The 22,325-nt window shown below is 43.8% G+C and overlaps 1 protein-coding gene across 1 annotated transcript in view; it reads left to right on the plus strand.

The window, feature by feature from the left end:
• Nucleotides 1-4,471: 4,471 nt before the first annotated feature.
• Nucleotides 4,472-22,325, plus strand: part of LOC135074573 (transcription initiation factor TFIID subunit 1) — a 34,708-nt gene continuing 16,854 nt past the window's right edge. The window contains exons 1-15 of the mRNA XM_063968911.1: nucleotides 4,472-4,815; nucleotides 4,924-4,991; nucleotides 5,525-5,778; nucleotides 5,875-5,992; nucleotides 6,277-6,458; nucleotides 6,936-7,107; nucleotides 7,596-7,775; nucleotides 8,184-8,311; nucleotides 8,806-9,053; nucleotides 9,554-9,713; nucleotides 9,813-10,047; nucleotides 18,637-18,822; nucleotides 19,948-20,120; nucleotides 20,512-20,632; nucleotides 20,816-20,973. Coding sequence (XP_063824981.1) covers nucleotides 4,596-4,815; nucleotides 4,924-4,991; nucleotides 5,525-5,778; nucleotides 5,875-5,992; nucleotides 6,277-6,458; nucleotides 6,936-7,107; nucleotides 7,596-7,775; nucleotides 8,184-8,311; nucleotides 8,806-9,053; nucleotides 9,554-9,713; nucleotides 9,813-10,047; nucleotides 18,637-18,822; nucleotides 19,948-20,120; nucleotides 20,512-20,632; nucleotides 20,816-20,973 — 2,603 coding nt within the window. The 5' untranslated portion in view covers nucleotides 4,472-4,595. The remainder of the gene's footprint in view (nucleotides 4,816-4,923; nucleotides 4,992-5,524; nucleotides 5,779-5,874; nucleotides 5,993-6,276; nucleotides 6,459-6,935; nucleotides 7,108-7,595; nucleotides 7,776-8,183; nucleotides 8,312-8,805; nucleotides 9,054-9,553; nucleotides 9,714-9,812; nucleotides 10,048-18,636; nucleotides 18,823-19,947; nucleotides 20,121-20,511; nucleotides 20,633-20,815; nucleotides 20,974-22,325) is intronic.

Here is a 22,325-nt window from a genome sequence, read left to right on the forward strand (position 1 = left end):
GTAGCTTACACTACATAGAAATAGTTAGTTAAGGAATTACTTGGAAATTGGAACTGGAAAGCTACCAACTTCAATAATTATTTATTGAACCACCTATTTTTGTCACACCTTTCCCAGAAAATGTAGGTACATTTTTAATATCAAAACGTGTGTGTGTAGGTGGAGCGTCATCAATAATTTACAGATAAGTAGGTACAATTTATAAGATTTCGTCCGTATGTCTCATTACTTATTTATGTAGGTAGTTTGTCGCCTGAAAATAGCTGCTGTAATAAGCTGTGACCTTTAACACCTAGATATTTTGTCTTGATATTTAATTGACTTCTTTTTAAGGTATTTATACTTCCACAGAATAAATATTCATACTCAGTCAGTGATGGAGACTATTTGCCATTAGTAAAGCCTTCATCGAGTAACAGCTTGATGTTCACTAAATACGAGTTTACATAAAACTATTACCTGTGCTATTACCCCCTTACTAATAAAACTTACACGCTCGTTGATCAGTGTTTTAATATAAAGTGACGTTTAGTATGGAAATCATTGTTTTCCTTTAAAAAATTATTAAAAATATACGTACTAAATGAGATAACAATAAATTAGACATCTGTATTTTTAATTATATACTATTAACAATAAATTAAACATCTATAACAATTAAATTTTATTAATTAATCTAATATAAATACGTCAAATTCTCTATACACAATTAAAATTACATTTATTGCATACAACCATATTATTTTTACAATCCATTTAATATGCCGCATCCAATTTACAAAGTTCGCTCAGTGAGCATTACATCCGTGGTTGACTGGCGTGTGGCGACTCGTTATGCTTTGGCTCGAAGTTTTTTGTTGTGTACCGTCACATTATTTTTATTTTTGGTTAATGTTGATAGTTAATTTGATTTTGTTTGTAATTAGTTGTACACTCATTATGTTTAAATAATTTAAATTGAAATGTTTCTCAGGAAGTGAATTATTGTTAATTCTTATGAGAAATAAAGTTCTTAAACCGTAAACCGTAAATGTAATTTTAAAAGAGTGATTAACAACTGTGTAACTTTTTATTAGTAAGGGGGTTAGATCCTAGGTCCATTTTCAATTATTCACTTCTTGGTAGAGTTGAAAAACAAGTAACTTCACCATTACAATTTTACGCGCAAAGATACTTCGATAATAAAATAAAAATATATAAAATAGTTTATTCAGTAGGTACTCATATACTCGTAGGTCCTTTCCAGGGCACATGACGACGTCATGACGGCGCTTAGAGTCCATCTCTGTATTTTATAACCCACTCCCGCCACCCTCGGTTGTGTTGGAGAGCTTTATCCGTTCGCTGCCAATTTACGCGAAATAGTTCCCTAATTCAACTCCGGGTTCAGATGGAGTTGGACAACACGCTAGAGGCCATAATAGGGGCCTCCGCTGCCTATTGTTTTGAGTTGGCTCATGGAGCCTTATGAAACTGAGGCACGGCTTATTTATGAGCTAGGTTTATGTGGTGTTTACGCCTTTGGCAAAGCGTTAATGTAAAATGTATAAACTGAATATAGGAGGTTTATATGCGAGTATAGTTTCTAAATTAGATATTACAGATGTAAATCCTCACTAGAATATTATCTACGGGTAAAAAATAGGAAAGTCTGATAACATTTATTAACTCCAGGGGGTAACTTGTTTAAACCTTTTGGATGATATAATAAATTGTTTAATGTGAATGTATTTGGATCAAGTTAAAAATGAAAACTGACTCAAAATATGATTGTAGCTAGTAATCTGAAACATATCAACAACAAGATTAGAGTAATAAGATAATGGTTTCGGTTCCTATTGAAACAGTCATAGTCGAGAACCTAAGAGTGGGCGCACACCGTTGATTTTTCGTCGGTCGATAGTTTAGTCGGGCAGTTGATCAGTATGGGCATGTATTATGGGAGTGCGCACACTACGCCGATTCGATTTGGCCGATTCTTCAACAAATTAAAATCGGGTACAACTATCGGCCAACTAAAAATCAACGGTGTGCGCCTACTCTAAGCACTTTATTATTTTGTCATACGAATTCGTTGTTTTTATTATACTCGTAGGTACACTTTAATAATTACCTAGGTACTTGTTTTGACTAATGTCATTATTAATAACGCAGCATTAAAAAAAAATAGATAAATTGTCTGTATGTAACATAACTAAAATCTAAGGTTAAAAAGTATTTTTAGGCAAAGATTTTTTAAGACAGACAAATCTCCACAAGCGGACTTTTTTGCATTCTGATGGCAGTATTTAACTAGATGGATAAAGTGCGTTTTTCATGTAAAAACTACTGAACAGACTTTTATTAAACTTTTACAGTATTATTGATTCTACAGCAGAATACGCTCTAATCTAAAACGATCTGTGACAAATTAATTTACGTGGGTGAAGCCGCGGAAAAAAGCTAGTCCTGAATAAAAAGAAATAAAGTCTCCGGCTAGGATGCGCACCATGATCATAACCATGATCGTAATACAATTTTATTGATGATTTTAGACAACAGAGGATTATCGCGTAAAATCGATAAAATTGCGTGCTATAGCTTAATAAGCGAGTTTTTTTATTGTTTATTTTAATGGGCAATCACGACGTCACAAATCTGAGTTGATTATTTTGTCGTCGTGCTGCTTCATGAGTGCATAATTTATGTTATATTTAAGTACGAGAGCGATAGTTGACTTCTTGCTTGGCGGGAATCTGAAGCGTCATGTTAGCGGTTTTCTTTTATTTCCTCAAATTCGTGTGTGGGCAACTATTAATGTGTAATAATGGTGGATTAATAATTAATAATTTTCTTTGCTATAAACCTCACGGAGCCCGAGACCTTTCCAACGAATGCAAAACCGTGGAAATCGGTTCGTGCGTTCTGGAGTTACTTATAGCGTCAGGGAGGAAAACCCGACTTATTTTTATATAGTAGATTAATAAACAAAAAAGTCACACTAATAACTATTCTTGGGTCTCAATAAATGAAAAACTTAGTATTTTAATAATAACTGTATCACCTAATTTTATCTAGGTACATTATTTTAAGTCCTGCTCAAACTGTGAGCCCCGTCTTCTAATACAAGCTCGTAGTCTGTTTCTCACTTCTGTTTTTGTGACTCTTGTTGTCAAACTTTGCTGAATATCTTGAGCTGCCCTCTGAATGCGCTCACGAAGCTTTCACACACAGCACACTTTCGGCTCAGTGTACGCCAATGGATGGATCAACAATATCAACTTCGTTGGATTGGGCGAGGTGGACCCATTCCTTGGCCAGCCAAAAGTCCGGATCTGACCCCTTGCGATTTTTATTTATGGGGTCACATGAAGTAGGATCTCTTGTATGTTAACCCCGTAAACAACGAGCAAGAGCTTCGTGAGCGCATTCAGAGGGCAGCTCAAGGTATTCAGCAGTTTGACAACAAGAGTCACAAAAACAAAAGTGAGAAACAGACTATGAGCGTATTAGAAGACGGGGCTCACAGTTTGAGCAGGGCTTAAAATAATGTACCTAGATAAAATTAGGTGATACAATTATTATTAAAATATTAAGTTTTTCATTTATTGAGACCCAAGAATAGTTGGTAGTGTGACTTTTTTATTTATTAATCTACTATAATAATATAAAAATAAGTCGGGTTTTCCTCCCTGACGCTATAAGTACCTACTTAACTCCAGAACGCACGAACCGATTTCCACGGTTTTGCATTCGTTGGAAAGGACTCGGGCTCCGTGAGGTTTATAGCAAAGAAAATTCGGGAAAAGGGGGTAAAACGGGATCCACGCGTACGAAGTCGCGGGCGGACTAGCGGCCGCTAGTTTTTTTATGAAAGTATCTTACTAGACGTTTAAATTCAAATAAAAAAATAATTATGTAGCGTTTGTTAAACACCTGTACCTTTTTGAATAGCTAATGAATCAAGGAACAAAATTCTGTAATTTGTACACAACATTCCATACATTTTTTCTTGGAAATTCTTCGTTTAATTACATAAAACATAATTTTTTTGCAAAATGATACATGGTTTTTTAGCTTTTACTTGAGTAATGACGATTCTTTCTTGCAAATTTTAATTTAAAATGTCAATCTTATTATTTAGCTATACGAATACAACAAAAAAGTTAACATTATTCCGTATTCTTCATTACAAGGGTACATTTTAACATAAAAACTGGAGATTTTTTTAAAAAATACTTAAATCTTGAATAACTTGGAAATGAACAAGTTTCGGACATGGTGTCATATGACTTAAATGACTGCAAATAAGCTCTACTTTAACCCCTATCAAGGGATGTATCGCTTTACCTGTCACCCTGTATACTTGAAAATGGCACAAATCAAGTCGACCTCGACGTGTATTGCCAACATCATCAAAAAAGAAGAAGAAGAGCGATAGTCTGTGGCAGGTTTGACAGCTGACAGTCTACGTCACAAAACGTCATTTCTTTCAAGTGTCAAAAAATACAAACGAAGCTTGGTTCGTCTTACCATTTTTCTATAAAAATGATGGTTTTTTTCAAGAAATAGTTAATTGTCAGACTTATTAGTCTAGAGAAACATTAACATAAAAGATGTGTGACAGTGACGACCCAGGGGATCAAGCCCGCTCGGGTCTTGATCTAACCGGATTCCTTTTCGGTAATATTGATGAAAGCGGTCAGCTTGAAGATGATGGGCTCCTGGATGGAGACTCCAAGCGGATGCTATCATCTCTTACGCGACTTGGATTGGGGTCGATGCTGTCCGAAGTTTTGGAGGGCGAGGAACCATCCAAAGATGATGAGGAGAAAGGTGTGTGAATTTTGTTGTTTGCTTTACTATTTATGAGTTGAAATAGCAGTGGCACACATTTGTTGTTAAAAAAAAATATCCTAAAACATAAAGCATATTTTTTTCCAGATTACACTCAAAAAAGCCCTTCTGCTGTTGATTTCTTTGACATAGATGATGTTGCCGAAGATATAAAGGTAAGTTATTGAAGATTTTGTATGATGAATGTGTCAATTAGTTCTTATTGCTACTGATTTGTTTAAAATATGTATCTCTACGTAAATTTTACTAGTAAAATGTTATGGGGACACCAAGTTTCTATTATTATCTGAAAAAAAAAATACTTGAAACTTATAAATTACTTTTTGTATATGTATTAGCACTATGTGTACTCGTGGATTAAAAAAGCACATTGGTTTTATACATTATGTTAATGAAAGTCATTAATCATGGTAATGGTTATTGTTGTTTGTAATGTAAAATGCACTTAGTATTATTGTATGTTTCTTCACCTTTTGAATGTTTTTGTCAATAACAACCTCACATTATCCATCAAATAATTGTAGCATTATCTGTAGCATAAAAAAAATAAAAAAAAGTTTATGAAAAAATTAAAAACAGTACTTGGTTCATAATATTGCACAATTTAGTGAAATGATTTATTAAAGAGTAATGCTATTTTTATTATTCACCTGTGTTCTAACCGCTAGTTTTAAATCACCACTAATAGGACGTAGACATTAGTGCTAACCAAGATGCACAGGATGTAAAACAAGACATGGAGGTAGAGGAATGTGCACAAAACGATGTAAAACCTGTGTCCGATTCCTTGAGCGATTGTCCTCAGCCTGAACCAACAGAAAGCGTCAAAATTGATGAGGACAGTGCTTACGATGAAAGTGATCGCCAGCCTACTACTGATGATGGCTACGAGGGAGATATGGAAGGAGACGGAGGCCTCATGCCTCCACCATCTGTTATTCCGTAAGTAATAATTATTCAATTTATTTTTTCAAACATGATCTATAAAAATGTTTTTAATACCTACTTGAACATTTGTGTTGTCATCCACTTTTCTAGGAAACCTCAAAAGATTGATAAGTCAAAAAAACTGGAGACTCCACTGGCGGCCATGTTACCCTCAAAGTATGCCAACACAGATGTGACAGAGCTGTTCCCAGACTTTAGACCTGACAAAGTGAGTGAAAAGATTTAATAAAATTAATTTTTAACTGCCTACAGCAAAATCAAAAGAAAGGGTTATGATTGTAGTAGTCTATCTATGTACCTATCTTTGTATTTCCGTATGCCCTCCATAGCGCGTTGCCAATTTTAGTGTCGTGCGTAATTTGCATTTTAAACGCACACTTATCCAAATCAAGAGTCAATTAAAACAAATGCCTTTCTGTAGTTGGGTTACGGTTTTAAAATTTTCTAATCTATCTCTTGATTTATGTAAGTTTGTACTTCATTTTATTTCAGGTTTTATTATTTTCTCGACTCTTCGGTCCGGGAAAACTCTCTAGCTTGCCACAGATCTGGCGTGGTGTGAAGAAACGTAGGCGCCGTAAGCGCAGTGGGAGCACAAGTAGCGATACCCCACCACAGATTCCCGAAACTCAAGAACTACAATGCGCTAGCGATGATGAGGAGAAGTTCCTCAGGTAAATATCTATCTGTAAACAGTTATTCACAATACTATGGAACAGAAATTACAAAATTTACAATTAAATAAATAAATAATTAAAATTAGTTCACTTGTAAATTGTCTCAATAAATACGAATTTAGCTGCTCTGTCAAAAATTATACCTACTGATAAACATCTTAAAATGTAACAGAATACAGGTTCCAAAGTGCTTATAAGACTAATTACAGATAAATCATAATGCATGTCATTTAATAATAATTAATAATCACTTAATTAATAAAAACACAGTAAAAATATAATAATGTAAAGTTGCCCAATCTCAGTCAATAGAAGCAAGCAAGAAGCTATATTGGAGATGTGTAAAATGACGTCCACAGCTGGACAAACGACTTCCCCAAGGATTTCCACAACAATTGGTCCTGTGCCCTATAATGTATACTAGTAAAGTATTTAAATTATTGTATTTTGATTGTAATTTTCTAATTTTTTTAGACCTATGGAAGAGAATCCTCAGGCAAATGCAGATAACAACACGTCAAACTCGGGCGACAAGTCGCAGCGGCCGACGCCGGCTCACTGGCGCTTCGGCCCGGCCCAAGTGTGGTACGACATGTTGAACGTACCCGAGACTGGAGATGGGTTTGACTATGGATTTAAGTTGAAGGTACTTGTCTTATCGTGCATAATGACCCAATCAAGAGGCTAAGTGCGATTTAATTGCCCTGCAAAACTAACTAATTGTCTTATTTTGTCATAAACCAAACATTTAGACATCAGTTATAAGGCATTCTTTAGGTTAGGTTTCTAATGTCTTTGCATCCAAAAAGAAAGTTATGTTTTTTACATTGCCTTTATGACTTCTTAGCCAAATAATATACTTGGATTTATTTTACTGGACACTTTGTAGTAGTTATCTTTAAGGCCCATATTGTGACACTTTGTATTAGTTATCATTAAGGCCCATAATGACACTCAAGTGTAAACCTATTCTGCAATTGTAAAATGACAATCCAGTATGAATCTGTTCGGTGATTGCTTCAAATATTCCTATTACCCAGATTGAATCTAGCTTCGACTGACGTTTTAGAATGTGAGGTTCAAATCAGATAACTTTGATGAAACCATTACCATGACCATGACCATTACTTATAGGCGCCATCCCCCGATCGAGAAAGGGAAGAGAAACCAAAGGATCCAGAGCAAGAGCCAGAGGAAGAAAGAGAGACATCCGACAGCCCTGACAGTGGGTTCCCTGACGACTCGTTCCTGATGGTCTCGCAGCTGCAATGGGAGGATGACGTCATCTGGGACGGCAGCGAGATAAAGCAAAAGGTAAGCGAAATATACTTAAATAAAATTACATTCGTGGTGAGGGAAAAATCACTACACAATAATCTAGTATCTAGTGTAACAACCTATGTGTTCGCGCCACGCACGCAACATCACTAGCGCCGCGCTACAACACTAGTGCTGGGTGTGCGCGCAGCTGAACCGAAATCACACGTCTCTCTTAAAAAGAAACTCCGATCGGAACGGACGACAGCCATTTTGCTTGTATTTTTTTATTAATAATGTCACTGGAGTAAATTAGTCTAGCTCCCGAACTCTATGACTGTAGTTTTTCTTGCTTGCATTTTCTATAATTCACGCATAATATGCCTAATGAATTAAAAAGAGTGATAAATCTACGATGAACAATCTTCTAACAGACAGCTTGCTTGTGACGCTCGTGTATTGCAGGTGCTAGCTCGGCTAAACAGTAAGAGCAACGCGGCCGGCTGGGTCCCGACATCGGTGAGCCGCACCGCGCAGCAGTTTTCACATCCGAGACCGCAGCCGCCGGCGGCTTTGACTGCCAAACCTGCCACGTGAGTGTCATTATAAGATTCCAATGAATAGGTTTTGATGGACTGATGACTGACCTAAAGAAGATAGGAGCTGGATGAAAAAAACTTCATGGGATAGACTAAAGTTTAGCCTTGAAATGCCATTGGCTGAAATGTTTGATGGTTACAAGACTACTGCCACTCCTGGTTAGCTTGGACTTCTAGTTGCTCTCGATAGTTTGTTCACTTGTTGACTAGCAATGACATTCTGAGTTGCACCACATATTTTAACCGTGACTATAATCATAACCGGTGTTTTTTGTATGAAGTACTACAGACTTTAGACGTTTCTTAAAGTTATAGTTAGATGGTGCACCCAGCCTCAGTGAGTCACAATTTAGGTCTACTTTTTTTATGAAATATGATCGCCTATGTTCCTTTCTTTCTTCTAAAGACGTGTTCACTAGTGCTGTTTTCTAGTTAGTTATCCAAAAATAACTGCCACCTCAATGCTCACATAACCCATAACCCCACAGTTCATCAGCGACCGGCCCGAACGCCCAAGCGAACGCGACTACCGCGGACGGCGAAGACAACACCTGGTACAGCATATTCCCCGTAGAAAACGAGGAGCTGGTCTACGGGACATGGGAAGAGGAAGTAATATGGGACGCCGAGTGCATGCCCAAGATACCAAAACCGAAGATATTGACGCTGGATCCGAATGACGAGAACATTATCCTGGGGATACCGGATGATGTGGACCCGTCTAAGATTACTAGAGGTAAGATGATCATTTGGTCACTGAATTATTATTCGTGTCTGAATTAATGAAACTAGGCCTAGCATTTAACTCAGCCACTACCTGAGGTATGGGTACAACACAGGAGGGGCGATTTTGTCATTATGATGTGTCAGAGCGTTCAAATCTGAAGTCTCTCTGACGTTTGACGTATCAATAAACGGGTTCCCGTGCCGCTCTCATACCTCAGGCACATGACTGAGATATGCGCTAGACCTATAGAATTAGTGACATCTGTTTGCTAAAGTTTGGTATATTAAATAATTTCTTAGGTAATTTTGGAAAACACTTTTGACATTTTCAATCTCTGAGTTTGTTTTGCTGCATCTTTTTAGCTCAGATTTTGTCTCGAAGCAAGACTATATTCGGCCAGACCATATCAAATGAATGTGAAACTTTATTGAATCATGTGCTTTGAACTGGGTCTTGGTCCTGGGCTTTTATTTTACTTGCATACTTATTTCATTATTATTGTATTCAAGAACGAGGGCCAGCGCCCAAAGTGAAGATACCTCACCCGCACGTGAAGAAGTCCAAGATATTGCTGGGCAAAGCCGGTGTCATTAACGTGTTGCAAGAGGACGCCCCGCCGCCGCCGCCGAAGTCACCTGACAGAGATCCTTTCAACATTTCCAATGACGTGTAAGTGTTTTTCTGTGGAAAATAGGTGTATACAGCTGGACACAGAAAATATACAACCAAAAAGGTCCTACTACTACTAAAGTTTGGTTTTTATTTCAGCTACTACCAACCCAAGTCCCAAAACCCTCGTCTCAAAGTGGGTGGCGGTCCTCTCATCCAACACAGCACCCCTGTAGTGGAATTGCGAGCTCCGTTCATACAAACCCATATGGGACCAGCTAGGCTGAGGGCATTCCATCGTCCGGCCATGAGGAAACTGTCTTATGGACCGTTGGCCGCGCCTGGCATGCACCCAGTGCAGCCCCTGCTTAAACATATCAAAAAGAAGGCTAAGGTTAGTGTTTTGTTTATGGTTATCAACTCTGAAGTTTGTAAAAAAATTAATAAATAGTTTAACTTAATGTCTGTAGTTGGCGCCACTGTCTTAGTTACTTTACTAGCCTGTGATAGGACAAGACTTTACACGCCATTGACATTTTCAATTTCTGAGTTTTTATTGGTGCATTTTCTTAGCTCATATTTTGTCTCGAAGCAAGTATACTCGGACATATTGTATAAAAGCCATTGGCGCCAACTGGTGATCAATATACGGTATGGTAGGTAACTATCTCTAAATCTTTTTTTTTTTAATCTAAACATGTAAAATCAGGTATCCTTCCGTTTGGCCAAATTACTTTTCGCCAAATTTCACTTCGCAAACAACTTATCGCCAAAGTTTCATTTCCCAAATGAACTTTTAGCAACTGTACTTTTTGCAACTAATTCATTTGGTCAAATTATCATTTGGCCAAATTTTACTTGGCAAATGTTTACATAGCAAATGTTTTATGTTGCCAAATATTATATCCCAAATAATTTGTTTGGTCAAATTGACACTTCACATACTTACCCACCGTTACCCACAAATCAAAGTTTAAGGCACATGATCATGGTTTTCACAAGAATTTTATGTAAAACATTGCAGGAAATAGTATGGTTGCAAAAAGTAGGTATTACAAAAAATAGTAGGTTAGGTTAGGTTAGACCCCCGGGCAACGTCCGCGTGTTTTGTCACGCGGGCGGCTGACTCTTCACCTGCGCGGCAGGTTACGTCAACTCGGCGGGCCTGTCGGGCAACCCGTAACCCACAATGGAGTGGGCCGGGGGTCCTGGCTACGGAAGTCAGGGCCAAGGCAAGGAAAAGCCTATAACACCTACAAGATGGAACGGTGGGGCAGCTGCGCCCGAAAGCAGCAAACCCAATATGGACAGTGTCAAGACTTCGTTAATTTCCCGGGCGGGTCCCAGCCAAGCTGGGGAATCCCGTGGCCGCTCAAAAGGCGGTCGGTCCCATGTATACGGGGGGGCCAACACTGCTCCGCGGCTTCGGCCGTGTTACGACGACTCTCGCAATCTCAAAATGGACCTGAACTTGCCCAACGACTTGGTAGATGTTGAACCGGAGGTGGAAGCCTGTGCCCCGATGGCGCACGCCAAAACCAATAACCCACGCAAACCCCAGAAGGATTCCGATCCCTACAGTTCGGACACCGTTGAACCGGAGGATGAGGTCTGTGCCCAGAAGACACACGCCAAAACCAATTACCCACGCAAACCCCAGAAGGATTCCGATCCCTGCAGTTCGGACACCGTCGAACCGGAGGCTGAAGCCTGTGCCCAGAAGACACACGCCAAAGCCAAGAAAAATGGCAAACGCCCCAAGGTTACGCTCGAGCGTCTAGATGCCTCGGCGTCAGTATCTGGCAGCAGCACACCTGCAGCCTGTACAAGGAGTCGCGCCGCCGCTCCATCTGTGGCTGGCGCCTTTTGGGTGCCACAGGATTTGACCCAAGATTCTAACCTCTCCGATTCGGATGCAAGCACACTCACAAACGCGTCCGAAGGGAAAAGCGAACGAAATAAATATATAAGGTCAGCGTCGATTAAACGAAAAGCGACTGACACTGAAGACGGCTGGGAGTCAGCTTTCAGCGACGCCCAGGACACCGGAAAAGACAGGAGCGCCCAAAGGGCACCAAAGAAAACGAGACGTGGCCACGGTCGTACCCAGACCACTGGTCGTTTCGCTGACATTGGCGCGGCCAAAAAATATCTTGAAGTCGCCAAAAAGGCTCAGCTCCAGTTGGACCTGGAGGAAGAAGTGGCGCAAGACGAGCGCAGGACTCGGGTGGCCAGGGAAAGGGCTGGGTATGGTACCGACCTGCAACTTGATTTGGCAGATATGTCCCTAGAGGAATTAGAGAACTTTGCGGCAAAAAGGCTCAGCTCCAGTTGGACCTGGAGGAAGAAGTGGCGCAAGACGAGCGCAGGACTCGGGTGGCCAGGGAAAGGGCTGGGTATGGTACCGACCTGCAACTTGATTTGGCAGATATGTCCCTAGAGGAATTAGAGAACTTTGCGGCAGAGGACGCGCATAAGATCTGCGAAGTCGCCGGGAAATGTTCCAAAATTAAAGGAACCCTCCAAAAGGCCTTTTACCACCGCGCGCGGTCTATGCTGGCGGTCGTTGCCGAAATAGGCAAGCGGTCGGCTTCCGACGAAACCAAAAGGCTGCAGGCCACAGTGAACCGCCTGCAGTCCGAAGTAGAAGAACTCCGCAAGGAGCTTTCGACCCTTCCGGCGAGGACTGCAGATCTGCAGATGGAGATCGAGCCGATACCCGCATCGGCCCCACCACCGGTCCGGCGGGCCAGGTCAAAAACCCTCGCCCCCACAAACCCCGAATCGGACTTGGAGGCGACGATCAGAAAAATAGTCCAGGAGGAACGGTCTTTCGTGCGATCCTGCTTTGCAGGCATCGAAGACCGTCTCCTTCCGGAACAGAGGACACGTCCCCCGCTTGCGTCGGATAAGAAGACAGAGTTGGAGGCACCGGGAGCTTTCAAGGTTCCCAATAGTGCGAAGACTGCAAAGGGAAGGGCTGCAAAAGCACGGAAGGCCTCAGCATCTACGGCTACTCAGGGGACTTCTGAGCACCACGCACCCGTTCTGGGCTCCGCTAGGGCTGAAGCGCGTTACCCACCGACGGCCACGCCAGAAGATGAGGATGTGCTCCTGCCGTCGACTACTCCCGCAAACGAGGGGTGGTCTGAGGTAGTAAAGAGGGGCCGAAAGAAGCCTTCATCCATGAAGGCAGCTAATGTCCCAGTAGCACCCAGAGGCAAAGGAAAGGCTGCCAAATTGCCCGGACCCACTGCTAAGGCGGCACCCGCTCAGGCCCCACAGGCCCCTAAGCCTACCGCCAATAAAATAGAAGATAAAAGGAAGGCCATGAGGAAGGCCAAGTTGGCTCCCCCCAAAACCACTGCGGTAGTGGTTACACTCACCGCAGAGGCTGCGGAGAGAGGGGAGACTTATGAGACGGTTCTTAAACGGGCGCGGGAAGCTGTCGATCCTTCTCAACTGGGACTTGGTCCAGCGCGCTGCCGCCCCACGCAAACTGGGGCTCGAATTTTCGAGTTCCCAGGCTCGGAAAACGGACAGAAGGCGGACCTCTTTGCCGAGAAATTGAAGGAAGTAATTTCGGACTCTGCCAAAGTGGCACGCCCATATAAATCCATAACCTTGGTTATCAACGGGCTTGACGACTCCGTTACAAAAGCCGAGGTCGTGGCCAAGGTGGCAGAGAAGGGAGGCTGCCCCCCGGACCAAATAAAATCGGGGGAGATCCGTCCCAGCCGAGGGGGACTCGGCACGGTGCGGCTGCAATGCCCGGTCACCGCCTCCAAAGCTATAATAGAAGGAGGACGGCTCTTGATAGGCTGGTGCTCGGTATCTGTTAAGGCCCTGGAAGATCCGCCAATGCGGTGCTTCAGGTGCTACGGCATCGGACACACCCGCGCGCTCTGCCCGTCAAAAGACAGGGCGGCACTGTGCTACCGCTGTGGCAAGGAGGGTCACAAATCGTCCACCTGTGATGAAAAGGCGGTGCACTGCGCTGTGTGCGCGGATAGCGGGCGGCCAGCTGGTCACAAAATGGGGGGAAGGAAATGTAATCCCCCCTCAAAGAGGGGCAAAGTACAGACAGCGACCCGGTCTGTCACCGCTGCAGCCGCACGACCGGCGGCTGAGGAGGAGTATACGATGGTCGAATAATGTCTGGAGTTGATCAAAGAACAGTTCTGCAGACTAACGCAAACCACTGCAGGTCGGCTCAGGACCTCCTGTCCCAGGCAATGGCCGAGTGGCTGATAGATGTCGCCGTCGTTGCTGAGCCATATTCGGTGACCGGCCGTTGGTTGGGTGACCGTGACGGCTTAGTAGCTATCGTACCGCGACCCTCCCCCGACTCCCCACCCCTCTCGCTCTTAGAACGGGGACATGGATACGTGGCCGCCGCGTGGGGGGAGATTGCCCTTGTCGGCGTGTATTTCTCCCCCAACCGCCCCCTAGTCGAATTTGATTCTTATCTTGATATTCTAGGGGCGGTAGTTCGTAGGTGCTCTTCACGTCAGGTGGCCCTCCTCGGGGACCTGAACGCAAAATCGGAGGCATGGGGGAACCCTGCCACTGATGTTAGAGGTGAGGCCGTCGAGCTATGGGCAGCATCTTGTGGTCTGTCCCTATTAAACAGAGGGACAATACACACGTGCGTGCGACAACGGGGAGGGTCTGTGGTAGACGTTTCGTTCGCCACCCCCGCTCTAGCCGTGCGTGTGCAAAACTGGAGGGTAGAACTGGTGGAGACCCTATCAGATCATCGGTTCATCCGATTTGAGGTCTCCAACCACGATCCACAGAGAGTGGTCCGTCCAAGAGCTTCCCCTTTTCCCAGGTGGGCGATCACCCGCCTTGACCGGCAGATGGCCAAAGAGGCCGCTTTTGTGCAGGCGTGGTTTGAGCCATCTGTGACGACTGCAAACGTAGACCTGGCAGCCACCCAACTACGGGAATCACTGACCGAGGTGTGCGATGCTAGTATGCCTCGATCGCGCCGCCCTCCCCCTCGCCGCGCCGTCTACTGGTGGTCAATGGAGCTGGCAGAGATGCGGGCCACCTGCAATGCGGCTAGGAGGGCCTACACTAGGAGCCGACGCCGCGCAGTCCGAGATCCATCAAATGAGGCCCGCCTCTATAGCACTTACGTGGAGGCGAAACGGGTCTTCAAGACGGAAATCGGCGCCGCCAAGGATCGGGCTAGAGCCGAGATGCTGACGAGCTTGAATGAAGATCCGTGGGGGAGGCCGTATAAGGCGGCCAGAAATAAGCTACGCCCTATCGGCCCCCCGCTAACCGAGACCATGGAGCCGACTTTGTTGGATAGGGTTGTGCAGGCGCTCTTTCCGAGTCAGCCTGCCTCTTTCACCCCACCGCAAATGGCCGATCGCCGCAGGGCAGCTAGTCCAACCGCTCAGGACGCTCCTCCTTGTATCACAAACGGGGAATTTGGCGCGGCTATTTTAAGAATCCGCGCCAAAAAGACGGCTCCTGGTCCCGATGGTATCCCGGCCAAGATGGTGGCTCTGGCTTCGTCAGAACTGGAAAGTCGGTTCCGGGAGCTTTTCGACCAGTGCTTTGCTATCGGAAAGTTCCCGAAACCCTGGAAGGAGGGGCAGCTGTGCCTGTTGCGCAAGGAGGGTCGCCCAACTGACTCCCCCTCTGCATACAGGCCTATAGTCCTGCTCGACGAGGTAGGGAAACTATTCGAACGCATCATAGCGTACCGCCTCGTCGAGCACTTGACGGAAAATGGGCCCAATCTTTCTGAGGCCCAATTTGGCTTTCGGGCAGGCCGGTCGACCATTGACGCTGTGTCCCGCTTAAAAGGCCTCGTCCAGCAGGCAGTGAATACAGGGGATGGTGTGATGGCTATATCTTTTGATATAGCAAACGCGTTCAATACCATCCCCCACACCACCATATTGGAGGCGCTTCGATACCACGAGGTGCCTTCTTATCTAGAGGGTCTGTTGGCCGACTACCTGTCGAACCGAGAGATACTGTTCGTGGACAGAGCCGGCCAACTTCGACGACATGGTGTCAAGTCCGGTGTTCCACAGGGGTCCGTCCTTGGTCCGATCTTGTGGAACATCGGATATGACTGGGTCCTGCGCGGCGCCCTTCCCCCGGGCATGGACATCATCTGCTATGCAGACGATACCCTTGTAACTGCCCGGGGGAGGAATTATGACGAGGCGGCCTGCCTGGCCGCTACAGGTGGCACAACGGTCGCCAACAGAATAGGGCGTTTGGGGCTCGGAGTGGCTCTCCATAAAACGGAGGCCATCTACTTCCACGGGCCCCGTAAGAAGATCCCTCCTGATGCCCATATCATGGTGGCAGGTGTTAGGGTCGATGTCAAGGCCCAGTTCAAATATCTGGGCCTAATCATTGATAGCCGGTGGCAGTTTGGCGCACATTTCGCCAACATGTCGCCGCGCCTAAGAAAGGCAGCCGACGCCTTCTCGTGGCTGCTCCCAAATTTGGGGGGTCCTAGGGCGAAATGCCGACAACTCTATGCCGGCATTCTTAAGAGTATGGCCTTATACGGGGCTCCCATATGGGCTGACACCCTTGACAGGAGGGGGAACGCGGCCCACCTCCGGAGACCCCAACGGGCCATCGCCCAGAGGGTAGCCAGGGCGTATCGCACCGTCGGCTTCGACGCAGCATGCGCCTTGGCGGGGACCCCTCCCTGGGAGCTAGAAGCGCATGTCCAGGCCGCCGTTTACAGATGGATGGCGGCCCAGAAAGAGCGGGGCGAACACCCAGCCTTCGAGGAGAGGGAGGCGGTTCGGCGCGAGGCTCGTGAAACTGTGGTCCAGCAGTGGGCAGACCACCTCGCCGTTGCCGAGTCGGGCCGCCGAACCTTGGATGCGCTCGCGCCGACCATAGAAAGGTGGCTCGAGCGCCCGCACGGGTACCTTTCCTTCCATTTGGTGCAGGTGTTGACCGGGCACGGATGCTTTGGCTCATATCTGCACCGCATTGGGAGGGAAGAGACGCCGTCCTGCCACGCGTGTCGTGGCGGTGCGGAGGACACGGCGCACCATACCCTTGCGGTATGTGCGGCGTGGGCTCCGCAGCGCAATACGCTTATCGCGGCGGTAGGCCGGGACCTTGTGCTGCCCAGTATAGTCAAAGCTATGCTGGACAGCAACGAGGCCTGGGTGGCAATGGCATCCTTCTGTGAAGACGTGATGTGTCAGAAGGAAGCCGCGGAGCGAGAGCGCGAGGATGATCCAAACGCGCCCTCGCTCCGGCGACGGCGGAGGGGTCAGAGGAGGCGACAATATGATCGCCTCCAGTTTCCTCTCCTCGGTGATGGCCAGCGGGCCGGGGGCGTGGGGGCGCCCCCGCCTGCATTGCACAGGCCACCACCACCGTCGGACGGGAACAGCTGTGTGCTTCCAGCTGTTCCTGTCGCCCCCCGTCCTGGGGGGCTTGTAGGGCCCGCCGTGTAGGCGGGCAATCGCCGGGAGGGGCTGTGGTAGAGAAGGCTTTGTCCGGAAACCCACAGTTTCCTCCCACTTATGGCGAGTGACGGAGCACCGGGGTCTTTTTAGTGGGTATGCCTCGTCCTTCTGACTTGGTGAGCCCCACATAACCTACCCTGTTTTTCCCCGCAAAAAAAAAAAAAAAAAAAAAAAAAAAAAAAAAAAAAAAAAAAAGGTTAGAACAGTGACCCTTAATGCGCGAAGGCGAGCGAAGCGTGCCGCGGCAGCGGCCGCCGAGCGCTAGAATCACCTCTATTGTTAATGAATCGTTTGGAAATTTCGATAAAAAGAATGAAATAAGGAAATTAATGTAGAACAAATTTTATATTAACTACCCACTAAACAAAATAATAACCACAAGCTAATTTGTATCCATTCTATGCACCAATCAAATTATTTTGTAAATAGTTTATCGTGAAATATTTTTGCCTAATGAATCATTTGGCAAACCATACTTTGCCAAACAATAATTTGCTAAACAATAATATGCCAAAAACAACATTTGCGAATTAAAAGTTTGCAATAAGTTGCTTTGCCAAATGAGAATTTGCCAAATGAAAATTTGCGAAACGTTGTTTGCGATGTGATAATTTGGGAAACGTTTTTTGGCCAAACATTAGTAATCCGTAAAATCATCATTAAGAAGGCCTGTAACAAAACAGGATTTAACTCGCCATTGGCGCTAACTGGAGAGCAGCAAATACGGTACCATCATTAGGAACAGTTTTCTTTCTATCTAGCTAAAATAATATTTTCAAAATTATACATTTCGAGGCACATTCAAATGTAATATGAAGAAAGGCTGAAGAGGATGGAAGGTTCTAGAGTTGGAGCCGAGTATCGGATAACGCAGCGTGGGACGAATACCTGCCCAGAGAGTTGCCATCCGCTGGGCAGGAACTCGCACCACGCTGCGACCTGATAATTGAAGAGGTGGAGATCATCATGGAACTCTAGACAATGTTTAAAATAGAGGCTATGTTCTATAGTAGACCTCTTGGTTAGAAGCTTATTCATATTGCCTTGGGATGCGCATCAGGTGTGCGAAATTTGTTAAACACGAGGACGAAGAAGTAAGGAAGAGGATAAACAAAACAGGTCCATGCAAAAAATAGAACTTGGTATTTTAGTAGAAAGTTCATTAAGTAATGAAATTATGAATACACAGTTCGTTTCGCTTGAACATCAAATGAAGCTAAAATAGAAAGACACGAGTCTTAACGCCACATTTATGTCTGAGTTACATTATTTACTCACAGCTTGACGTTTCGGCTGCTGTTGCAATGGAACGCGAAAGTTTAAAATATTATATTAAATGAAGCTCTTTGCTAAAAACTAGCTGGTCAGTATTACAAAACAAGGCTTAATAACTTGATATAAGCCACAGTTTACGTTTCAAATTAAAGGAATTAAAAATGCTTCTGCGAAATCTCTTATCCTCTTACTCTTAGGGGACCTAAACTAAATAAACCAAAAATTTCTTCAAGCAACGTGAGGCCGAGCGTTTGGCATCGGGAGGTGGTGACGTGTTCTTCATGAGGACGCCCGAAGACTTGAGCGGGCGAGACGGCGAACTACTACTAATAGAGTTCTGCGAGGAACACCCACCGCTGATCAGTCAAGTGGGCATGTGCTCTAAGATCAAGAACTATTATAAGCGAACCACTTCCAAGGTAAGGTTATATTATTTATTTAGGGTAATCAAGTTTATTGATCCAATTATAGGCGTAGCGCTTAACTGAGTGCCTGAGGTATGGTAGCGGCATGGAAGGGCGTTTTAGTGACGGCCAAACGTCAGCGAGACTTCAGATCTTTAGATTTGTATGCTCTGGCACATCATATTATTATTATGTCAATGTCTCCCCTCCCGTGGCACTCCAATACCTCAGGCACTAAGTGAGTTAAGCCAGAGTAAATACAAATGAGTAGGTCATCTTCATAGGAACGCACGGGCGCGGTTTATATGTGAGCGCGCCAACACGTATGCGGCGCGCACGCACACACTGACAAAATTCAGCGGTGAGGTGCGCCGAATTTTGTCAGTGTGTGCGTGCGCGCCGCATACCTACGTATATTGGCGCGCTCACATACAAACCGCGCTCGGTGCGTTCCTATGAAGATGACCTACTCATTTGTATTTACTCTGGCTATACCTATAGATTTCTTTGCTGGTCGTAAATTATTTCCAAGTCCAGCACCAAGTCAAGTTAGTCCACGCGTAATCATTTAATAGTCTTCGTACACGAATTAGTATTAAAATGAAAGTGTAAATATATTTTATTATTTGTATGGTTTCAAATGCACATTTTTTAATTATATTAATATCACCTAAGCAAACAGATGTCATGAATACCGTAAGTGTATTTTTAATAATATTTATGTGTTTATTTATTTATTTAATACTTTTTGTTGGATGATTGTAACCTGCGCTCTTTCAATAGTCAGTAAGCCTACGTGTATGCTGAGATGAAGAGCAACAGCTAATAAAGTTCAAATTGCCGTGGGCGTAAGTCTTCAACTTTGATGGTGTCACCCAGATAAATTTATTATATCTCATCTCAGAATACAATATAATTTTCGATATAATCGCGAGAAAGCAGCTGATTTTTTTATGTTATGTTAAATTATTGGAATGGTTTTATTTTATAAATTGCATGTATTGTATAGTGAAAGTTAAATCTATTTATTACTAAATATTGAGTGTTGTTTTTTATACATATTGTAAAATGTCTGTCTGGTTCGGCTTATTTCATTTTAAGAAATTACAAAAATGATAAGATAAATATTTGTTTCATCAGGACAACGGCCCAAAACCGCTAAAATACGGCGAAACTGCGTACGCGCACACATCGCCTTTCCTCGGCATACTGGCTCCGGGCGCGACGCAACCCGTGGTAGAGAACAATATGTATCGCGCGCCGATATACGAACACACGTTGCCTCAGACTGACTTCCTCATTATTAGAACTAGGTAAGTTGGTATTTTGAACCTTATTCTGACTGAATTACTGAATAATTTACGTCGTGATTAGGAGCAGATGAGCAGAGTATACTACAAAAAAGGTGGGCGGTGGTCTGCAGACTGTTAGTACTCTGTTGAACCACCGTTCGATCTCCAACCGTTGTATATACTGTAATTCGGTGAATGGATCGTTGACTCGACAATAGCTAAAGACGACAGCAATACTAGCTGTATGCGGTGAAATGTATCCGAATAACAATGTAATTTTCTGATGCTTTAAAACTTACAAAGCTTTGAATCGTCTACCTTATTACATTTATTGATATGAAATGGATACACGAGGAAATTATAGTGAGGCCTGTATTTGGAAATATTTTTTATCATTATGTATTTGTTTCAGACAAGCATACTACATCCGCGAAATTGACGCGTTATATGTGGCAGGTCAAGAATGTCCCCTGTACGAAGTTCCTGGCCCAAATTCAAAGCGGGCCAACAATTTTGTTCGAGACTTTTTACAGGTAAAATTATCCAAAATGTTGAGTACAACTAGTGTATGATTTTTTATTAAATGAGCGTAAAGACTATACAATCATAACATAATCATACACCCCTATCTTTTAAATAGTCAGACTGAGAAGTAAAACTTTTTCACATCTTTTTCCGTAATAGAAAAACCAATACTAAAAGGGTTTTTTGTTTAGGTGTACATATACAGATTATTCTGGAAATCGCGCGACAACCCACGCCGTATCAAGATGGACGACATCAAGAGGGCATTCCCGTCCCACTCCGAGAGCTCGATACGAAAGCGTCTCAAACTGTGCGCGGACTTCAAACGTACGGGATTGGATTCTAATTGGTAAGTTTACTTTTTAGTTGTTCTTTATTATGACACTAGCGGCCGCCCGCGACTTCGTGCGCGTGGATCTCGTTTTACCCCCCCTTCATCTATCTTACGCGGTTCAGATTTTTTCATATAAATGTTTTTTCCCGCTAACTCCCGTTCCCGTGAGAATTTTGCAATATCCTGTTGTAACTAAGCTTTAAGTTTACTAAGGTAACTGCATGCCAAAGGATGATGGGCACAAATGTATGGAAAGTGGTACCCGCTCCAATAGCCATAACCAATATATATTTTAAAAGGCCTTTAGATGTAGGAAAATGTCTGCTATGGGGCCAGTTCTAATTCACGTTTTGAAAGCAGTAATTCCACTAAGTATTATAATGAAAGTATAACACAATCATCCATGTATACGAGTATGTATTATGAATACAATCTATTAATATAACTAAAAGAAGCATTGAAAAGGAAAGGATTATACCTACGATGAACTACCCAAGCTATTAGCCCTTTATTCGCTTTCATCATCATCATCATGATCATTTTAGCCATAGGACGTCCATTTGAACATAGGCCTCCCCCAATGATTTCCACAATGGCCGGTTGGTGGCGGCCTGCATCCAGCGCCTTCCCGCTACCTTTATGAGGTCGTCGGTCCATCTTGTGGATGGACTTATTGGGTCTTGTGGGTTTATTCGCTTTAGCAACTCATAATAAAACCCGTAAGAAGTAATAAAACTTTAACCCCTTTATTAATAAAAGTTACACCCTAGTTGAATTCTGGCTTAAATTGTCATTTGGTATGGAAATGTCATTTTAATCCAAGGTTCTTCCTAGGTGTAACTTTTTATTAATAAGGGGGTAGTACTTCTTTAAATAAAAATATTTATTTCACAATTATCCCCATCAATAATTATAGAGTTAAGGAAGGATGCTGGAGCAGTAAACCCTTCCTGCCTCGCATAACCTAAGTACCATACGATAGACACGTATGATAGTTATTCTTCTTCTTCCTCGATCCCTCACTGATGAGGATCGCGACCACAGATAGTGTTCCTCCACAGACTGCGGTCATAAGCTGTGTGGACCGCACGATGCAAACTCCCGCCCACCGTCTTCCTCACCGCGTCCGACCATCTCGTCGGTGCCCTGCCCTGAGCGCGTCCCCCTTCATACTGTATGATACTTAGATTACACAAAAAGTATCTTTATCTTCGAACGCAACCAGATCTGAGGCTGGTGGCCATAGTAAATGTTGTTCGTCTTGGTAAGACCTTTCAAATGACACTACAAACATAACTATTGGAGCCGGGTACCATTCTGCAAAAAAGTATGTATATCTTCGTACACAACCAGATCTGAGGCTGGTG

The sequence above is a fragment of the Ostrinia nubilalis genome, chromosome 9 (assembly GCF_963855985.1).
Source record: "Ostrinia nubilalis chromosome 9, ilOstNubi1.1, whole genome shotgun sequence".
Classification (NCBI taxonomy): Eukaryota; Metazoa; Arthropoda; class Insecta; order Lepidoptera; family Crambidae; genus Ostrinia; species Ostrinia nubilalis.